General features: G+C 42.4%; 2 protein-coding genes across 3 annotated transcripts in view; both read left to right on the plus strand.

The window, feature by feature from the left end:
- The window catches only part of carhsp1 (calcium regulated heat stable protein 1), an 18,076-nt gene extending 14,621 nt beyond the window's left edge, over window positions 1-3,455 (plus strand). The window contains exons 2-5 of one of the 2 annotated variants that reach the window (XM_031876260.1): window positions 118-268; window positions 669-777; window positions 1,639-1,761; window positions 2,691-3,455. In XM_031876260.1, coding sequence (XP_031732120.1) covers window positions 178-268; window positions 669-777; window positions 1,639-1,761; window positions 2,691-2,853 — 486 coding nt within the window. In that variant the 5' untranslated portion in view covers window positions 118-177 and the 3' untranslated portion in view covers window positions 2,854-3,455. The remainder of the gene's footprint in view (window positions 1-117; window positions 269-668; window positions 778-1,638; window positions 1,762-2,690) is intronic. The other variant, XM_031876261.1, reaches the window with a different exon arrangement.
- A 3,850-nt stretch (window positions 3,456-7,305) lies between these two features.
- LOC116399235 (neurabin-2-like) overlaps window positions 7,306-8,031 on the plus strand; it is a 28,493-nt gene continuing 27,767 nt past the window's right edge. Inside the window, exon 1 of the mRNA XM_031876233.1 lies at window positions 7,306-7,431. The gene's annotated coding sequence lies outside the window, so the exon portion shown is untranslated. The remainder of the gene's footprint in view (window positions 7,432-8,031) is intronic.

Below are 8,031 nucleotides of genomic sequence, written 5' to 3' on the forward strand. Positions count from 1 at the left end.
AGAGAGAGAGAGAGAGAGAGAGAGAGAGAGAGAGAGAGAGAGAGAGAAAAAAAATGTGAAAATGTTTGATTCAGCATGAAGACTCTTAAGTATCTCCTCCGGCTCTCCTCTCTCCAGGAGTTTAATATCTTCAGTGACCCCCTCTCCTTCCTCCCAGCCCTTTGACTCGACTTCGTGATGTCATCTCAGGCCACGCCCATCCAGGGATCACGCCCCGTGACCCCTCCGCTCACCTCTGCAGGATCCCCACGGTCTCCAGTGTCACCAGGTAAAGGCAACACTTCTATTAAGCCCCTAAAATAAAGACCCACCTAAAAAAATGTATATCAGTTCGACAAAAACAGTCATTTTACCTCGCAGAACGCTGGAGTTGCTGGTCTACATCTGCCTCGATCTGTTAGTTTGTTTGTGTTATTGTGTGACTTTGGTGTAAGTTCAGACTCACCAAACTATATAAGTAAACTAAATGAATCCAACTATAACAAGCTTATTGAATACAATGCATTGTTAAAGATCAGTTAAGTTAAGGATCTGACTACTTCTTCCCCCATTGATGCTTAATCACTATTCAGGTGACTTGACATTGTGTCCTGGAAGCACAGAAGCAAACCACTGTGCTGCCGTGAGTGATCTGTCATGATGTAACACACTGTCCTCTGTCCCGCCAGAGTCCCTGCGTCCTCTGGCCTGCAGACACAGAGACCGCTCCCCGTCCCCCATGAGAGGCTACCTCATCCCCAGCCCCCTGCCCACGCGCAGAAACAGGACCTGCTCGGCGTGAGTGCACACACTCTCGCGCTCTTCCTGTTGGACACTGGTGTAACGGATCACTGTCGATCCGTGATCCGTACGGATCGCCCCCTCCCGGTTCTGCTCGCATTTGAACCGCAGATTAATGACACAGTTTAACGTTAACCATCACAGTGTGAAATACAGTTTTACTGACTACCTTTATCTGTCAATATTCAGTCAAATATGCCATCAGGACATCATTTATGCTTTTCTAGTCGCCGATCTTTGATAATGTTACAATGTAAACAACCAGTCCGTGTTTACATTGACCAGAGCAGAGCTAGCAACACTAGCAGTAATGCTAGCAGCACCGCTAATGAACGAAGGTTGCGTTCACTTACGTTATGATGCGTTCAGGCTCTGTTAAGTGAAATTGAGTATTGGGCAAAGGTAATTGCACAAGCCTGGCATATTACATTTACGCAGAAACATTAAGAATTAAAGATGGAACATAAAGACACATGAGAGCAGAGGAATGCAGTCAGAGTATTTATTACACATCATTTATTCATCAAACATTTCCTTTTGTTATTGAAGCTGTTTTGACATAAACGAGTAAATAGATTATTTGACCTTTACCTCTCATCTCGTGAGGCAAAGGCCTGGAAGACGTTTAAATCAGGGAGTAAAAAAAAATACATATAATAAATACCCACAACTGTACATCGCATGTTATGGCGTTGTCGTAACGTGACATGGCGCAGCAGAGTGCCGTCCCATTCGTATTGACACCATTTAAAGCCTTATCAAAATGCCCCTCGGTACCGGGTGGATCTGTGTCTTTTGTTGATATTCTCTCTCTCTCTCTCTCTCTTTCTCTTTTTCTTCTTCTTCCCCCCCGTGCAGGACGGCTCGTGCGTCAGAGGGTCCAGCGTTTACTGGTGTGTGCAAATGCTTCTCCCGCTCCAAGGGCCACGGCTTCATCACGCCGTCCGACGGGGGCAGCGACATCTTCGTCCACATCTCGGAGTGAGTGTGTGTGTGCGCTGTGAGAACGAGCCTGTTTGTATGGAAGTATCTTGGGTGGGGCTGGGTCTATTTGAACTCGGCATAATATGTTCTAATGAATGAATAGTGAGGGCGCTGCTTTAATCGCTGACAGAATGTCAGGGTCTGTGGGAGTAGAGGGAAACACACACAGGAGCTGCAGGAGTGTGTAGGAGGACAGCAGAATATCTGATGACCTTCACCACGGTGCCTTTGTTATCAGCCACAGGCTTTAAACCCATACACATCAGCAGTGTGTGTGTGCGCGCACACACACAAACACTTTGAAACTGAAACGGCAATAAAGAAGTTCAGTTTCGATCTTCCTTCAAAAGGTTTGCCATTGGACTCGCTCGGTATGACGTGTGCGTTTTATGTCTGAAGAGCTTTCAGTTCAGTGTTGCCGTCCTCTGATTGGTGGAGTGCGATGGCCTCCGTATGTGTATGGCTCTCTATGAACCTGGTGAAAGTCTGAGGACTCAAATGAGCTCATGTAATGCTCCGTGTGCGGGATTCTTTTGTTCTTTTTTATGTGTATGAAAAGATTTTCCATCTGTTGCACAATAAAAACATCTCTTTTTCTTCATCCAAACAAAGACGGTAGCCGGAATTGACATCCAGTATCTCTCCTTGCAATTTTTTTAATTATTTGTCATATTGGTGTATTGCTGCTTCTTTCCAATATTTCTTTCATATTTTCATACAAAACATCGTCATAATATTTTTAAAAAAGAAACAAGGTCATGATGTAATTTCCGGTTACCTGGATAGAAAATCCAGTCTGGTTAAAAAATCTTTTTATTTTTTTATTATCATGCAGCAAACGGAACATTTTTTCCTCCAGATGTTTAGAATGGTTTTGGAGAATACTAAACTATACCTGTAACACCCCTCCCCCCCCACCCCCCCAGCATCGAGGGCGAGTACGTGCCGGTGGAAGGCGACGAGGTGAGCTACAAGATCTGCTGCATCCCTCCCAGGCAGGAGAAGGTCCAGGCGGTGGAGGTGACCATAACCCACCTCAACCCGGGGACCAAGCACGAGACCTGGGCGGGACGCGTCGTCAGCGGCTGAGCGCTGTCCCTCGCGGTGGGGGGGGAGAGTCTGAGGGGGAGGGAGGTATGGTTATCAGAGTAGTAGAATATTAGATAGTGGGATTGGGGAGGATTGAAAGTGAGGTCTGTTGGCGTGTAAAGGAGACATGATGTGCTGGGGTGACTAGTAATCAGAGGGACATATTAATCATCTCTATATGTTGGAATGTGGGGGGGGGCTTCCTCTGCTCGACCTGGAGAGTGAGTAACTGTCCTTTGGGAGGCCAAACAGCTGTCTGACTGCTAAACCAATAGGTGTATGATTACGGTGGAACAGATGTTTATCATAGGAACACATTGTCTCATTAGGTTTCCCGCTTAGATGTGTAGACCCCCCCCACCACCTTGTGTTGATGCATTGTTGTTACTTCGTTTGATCGGGAAGATTCATTCCTGCTACCTGAAGAACTTCTTCTTCTGTGAGCAGGTGCGCTGAAAGAGCCGCCGGCTCGTTTGTTCTCCAGGTGTACCTACTCTACCCAGAGAACTCACAGCTGTTTGTGCCGCCTCATCCGACCTCTCATCTGTGTATCGTCATGTGTGGGTGGCTATACGAGTGAATTAAAGCTTTTTCAACCAGTACGTCGTAGTGGATTCGCATTTATTTAGTTTTTTGGGCGATAAATGTCTTTGGCAAACTGATTGTAGTTGGTGTGTAGCAAAATGAGTGAACTGGGCCCGTGTGTATAAAACTCGTGCATCACAAGGTACAATTTTAGCTTTTTCATTTTAAATTGTTTTTGTGTTTTTTATTTTTTTTGGAAGTTCAACCTCAGCTCCTATATAATAAACTCTGTAACCAAATACAGATGCTTTTTCCTAAAGACAAAAATGTTAAGATAATAAAACTACAATTTTCATCCCCTGGTCATTATAACATAACATAATATCAGGCTTTATTTGATCTAGAGCTCTTTCTTCAAAATTGTATTTTTTACAATTTTTTTTCAACACATTGCGCAATTTTCTCCTGTTTGCCATACGGGTTTAAATGCACGCTATTTTCCTGATTTCCACTATGGGTTTATTTCTGCTGTAATATGGAGCGCTGCAGTATTTGTTGTCATTGACTGTAAAAACAAATAAAAATCCCACTTAGCATTTAGTAAACATAAAATAACTACATTTAAGGGATTTAAATTCTGTAAATGAATGAATTTGTGGTATTTTACGATCAGGAATGATGTTGGTTAAAAGGGTTAAGTCAATGAAAGTGGAAAAAAATGAAGAGAGGTCCTAAACTTTGACTTTAGAGTAAGAGAAAAATCTTCAGAGCAGTGACTCCTGTTTTAAAATAAGGACTACAATCATGTCTACCTCTCCCGAAATCAGCCAATAGCTGGCCTCCAGAGGGGACGAGTCATGTACACCTTCACTCTAATTGTGCCCAATGCTGCCATGCGTGATAAGGTAAGGTTGTTTTTCCCCACAGGTATGTCGACAGCATCAAGGCTGTTTGGCCTTTATCAGTAAAAATCTTAAATGAGTTAAAGCATGATATAGTAACTATTTGAAGTGATACTCATCTGTGTATCAAATGTTTTAATGTATAAAAACGGAGTATAGGGGATTGACTTAAAAATGGAACATTGTAATTCTTATACATTGTCAGACTTGACATGGACAGTTAACAAATCAGCTTTCTTTAAATTATATATTTAGCAGGCTTAGTGTCGACATATCACCATTTAGGATAAACTATCAAACCTCCTTCAATGCCACACAAGTCCAGTAAATGTACACTGTATATGTTTCTGAAATCCAGTGTCGTATGTTTGATGCATTGGATTTCTTATGACCACCTGAGATAAACCTCAGTCTGCTGCTCTCTTCTGTCCACGTTTGGTTACTACAGCTCGACTCACAGTTCAGAGGTCATACCATGTCTGCTGCTCACATTCATCCATCATTTTCACCAAGGAGGACACAGATTACTAGAATTAAAAATAGAAGATTAAAAGAGGAATGTCAAATAAATTACTATAGCATAAGGGATTTTGTTAGATAAAAGCTGTATATAACTACAAATTAACAATTTCCTTAACACTCGCATGACGATAATACCATTGATACTTCTAAAGAATAATTATAATCAGTGTAAATACTTGTAATACCTTTGGGGAATGCGGAGTTGTAATCTGTAACTGCATTAAAGAAAAATCAGCATGTTGGTCCTGTTTTGATTTTATTTTCCAGTTTAGTTACCTTACTTTGAAATAACACCGGAAGTAGATTTGCTATCGGTTCAACTAAAGAACATCCAGAGACGTCATTAAACGGCTCTGAGGCTGAGAACGTCTACTGCAGCGTGTTACGCGTCACACCATACACAGCAGCAGTCACGTGACTGTCGGTTATTGCAACAGTTACTTTGATAAAGCTGTAATTGTTTGATTACATTAATAACTTTACCGACACTAGCACCGTGTATTAGCATGAATATATAAATCAGAGTCGCAGTTCCTCACAGTGACCACTAGAGAGCAGTAAAGACTAATTCAGTTACACATGTCGACGGTCAATTACACGATACTGCCATTTCCGGTAAAAAATTGATTTCAAAATAAATCAAAGACTTATTTTTTTCTTACTGTTTAAAAAATACTACGCCTCTGCAGCAGTTAATGTGATGATGGCAAGTAAATTAATTATCTCGTTATTTGCTTTTGTTGACCTCATAACCTCACCGTGTAGTCATGTCAGCATAGTGTACTAGTTCTAGTGGTTTCACATATTTGTACACACATGAAAAATAGCTGCTTATATTGTCAATTAATTTCTCATTTTTAAATCTCATACTCTAAAAAGTTAAACCTCAAAATTAAAAGCAAAATGTAAAGCACAGCGATGAAAAGTATCCGAGTACATTTACTCCCTTTGCTTAAGCATTTTATATGATTTTATTCTACAACTTCACTACATTTTAGAGAGCAAGATTTACTTTTTTTCCCTCCACTAGGTTTATTTGACAGGTTTAATTACTGATTACTTTTTTTAGATTACACCTAAGCCAGTGGTTCCTAACCTTTTTGGCTTGTGACCCTTGCCCCCAAAAAACCCACATTGTGTACAGTCAGGGCTACAGAAAACGTTACTTTAGTGCTTTTACTTTTAATACCGACTTAAACGTGGGAGTTTTTGGAGAGCTGTTTGTTTCTTATAAATATTGTTGTGACTTTTACTTGAAAATGCATCGTGGTGTCACTAAGTACACTAACTCAACACTTTACCACATGATTGTACTTCTTACTTACTGCTTCATAAGCTATTCCAACTTAAAGCTTACTTTTAAATGCCTACATGGTCATGCTCCTTCCCTGCTTAATGAATTTGTTTCAAGATACCAGTAGAGTCAACACACGGGCCTCAGTAAACAGGAACTGTCGCATTGCATTACGCAAAACCTCATTTGGACAATCAGTCTTCTCTGTTAAAGGAGCAAAACTATGGAACTGTCTACCAACTGAATTGAAAATGCAACACAATTTTAATGTTTTTGACAGAGGTATTAAATCATGGCTAAAAGAGAAACAACATTGTTCTCACCCCGAACACCCCTGTAGACATACATGTATTTTGTATTTTGTGTATGTATCTGTATATCTATTTTAACTTTTTTTTTAGGTCTTCTGTGGACAGGTGTTGTAAATTAGCGTTTCTATATAAACACTAAACACAGTGCATCTGGTCCTTGTGCATAAATGTATGTTACAATTCTAATGCCACTGTGATGTCCGTATCAAATAATATAAACATAACACAACTCCACTTCACCACTAGCCTACTATAGTAGTAGTATCAATAGAAGTAGTATCAATAGTAGTAGTGGTGGTAGTGGTGTAGTTTTACCTGTTTTGGCCGGCAGAGGTCGCTGTATCTCCATGTTGTAACTGAAATGATGGGTTCACTGACCTGTCGCTTCTGCCAAACAGCTTTTTAAAAAAAAGTCAGCCAGCCACCAAAACAGGTAACCGAGTCAGTTAAAACAGTGAGTAAGTGGACGTTGTCATATGAGGCCAATCGGCTGTCTGTGCACGTGACTTAATGACTGACGTCTGTCAGTGAATTAATGGTGAATTAATGAGGTAAACATGTTAAACTGATGCCCATCTGCATCTACTGAGGGCGAGACCTACTTCTAATACACCTGATGGTGAGGAGATGGGGGTGAGAGGAAAGGATGGAAAAGGTTATGCGGGTAGACTGGGGAGATGGGAGGAAAGGGGGAGAAAGGAGGAAGTAAAAAAAAAAAGAGGAAGGGAGAAAGGAAAGGGTGAGAGGGTGTGAAGTTGAAGAGATTGGAAAAAAAGACAGAAATTGGAAGAGGAGGGGGGGGTGGATGAGGGAAAAGGACGCAAAAGAGTAGCAGAGGAGAGAGAGAGAGAGAGAGAGAGAGAGAGGGAGGAAAATGATGGGAGGGGGAGGAGCAGAAGGGAGGCTGGCACTCAGTCTGTTCTCTCGCAGGAGGAATCAGCAGCAGCAGCAGGACAATGGACTGTCTCCCCTACGGATCCTAACGGGCACCGGGGCTGCTGCTTCTGACTAACTGGAATACGAGGTATGGATGGCGGCGCGTGGCTTTAGCGCGGTTTAACCTGCGGTAAAAAATAAATAAAATAAAAAATGTGCCGTTCGTCTGTGAAAGACGAGAGGCTGCAGGAAGGAAGCGACGCAGAGCAGCAGAAAGACGAGACACCCAGCAAGGGCCCGTCGTCCGTCCGCCTCCGGGTCCTAAACCGGCCGCGTGTCACACGTTATAACGCAGACACAACCGTAACTGCTCAATGTAATTGTCGGTATGTGCTGCATTTAATCGGCGTGATAACTCGCAGCAGGAAAAAAGGGGGGGAAGAAAACACATCCGGAATGCGCGCGCCTCGTTCGTCTCTTTCCCAGAAAGAACATCGCCCCGAACTCCCTTAAAAATCTTGCTGTTTTGAACTCTCGTGCTTACATGTTGAAAGTGAACACCTCTAAAGGATGCGAACTAAGAATTAGTTGGATACCCAGACGTCTTCTGGCAATTTCGGGCGCGCGAGTGACGTATCAAACCCTGTTTAATTCAAATTAGAATCGAATCTTGATGCGCGAGCGCAGCGCGTCGCCTTATGATAAGGTGTATTTTGACGGAAGGGGGGGGGGGGGGGGGGGGGGGGGG

The sequence above is a fragment of the Anarrhichthys ocellatus genome, unplaced genomic scaffold (genome assembly GCF_004355925.1).
Source record: "Anarrhichthys ocellatus isolate YVR2014 unplaced genomic scaffold, GSC_Weel_1.0 scaffold106, whole genome shotgun sequence".
Taxonomy (NCBI): Eukaryota; Metazoa; Chordata; class Actinopteri; order Perciformes; family Anarhichadidae; genus Anarrhichthys; species Anarrhichthys ocellatus.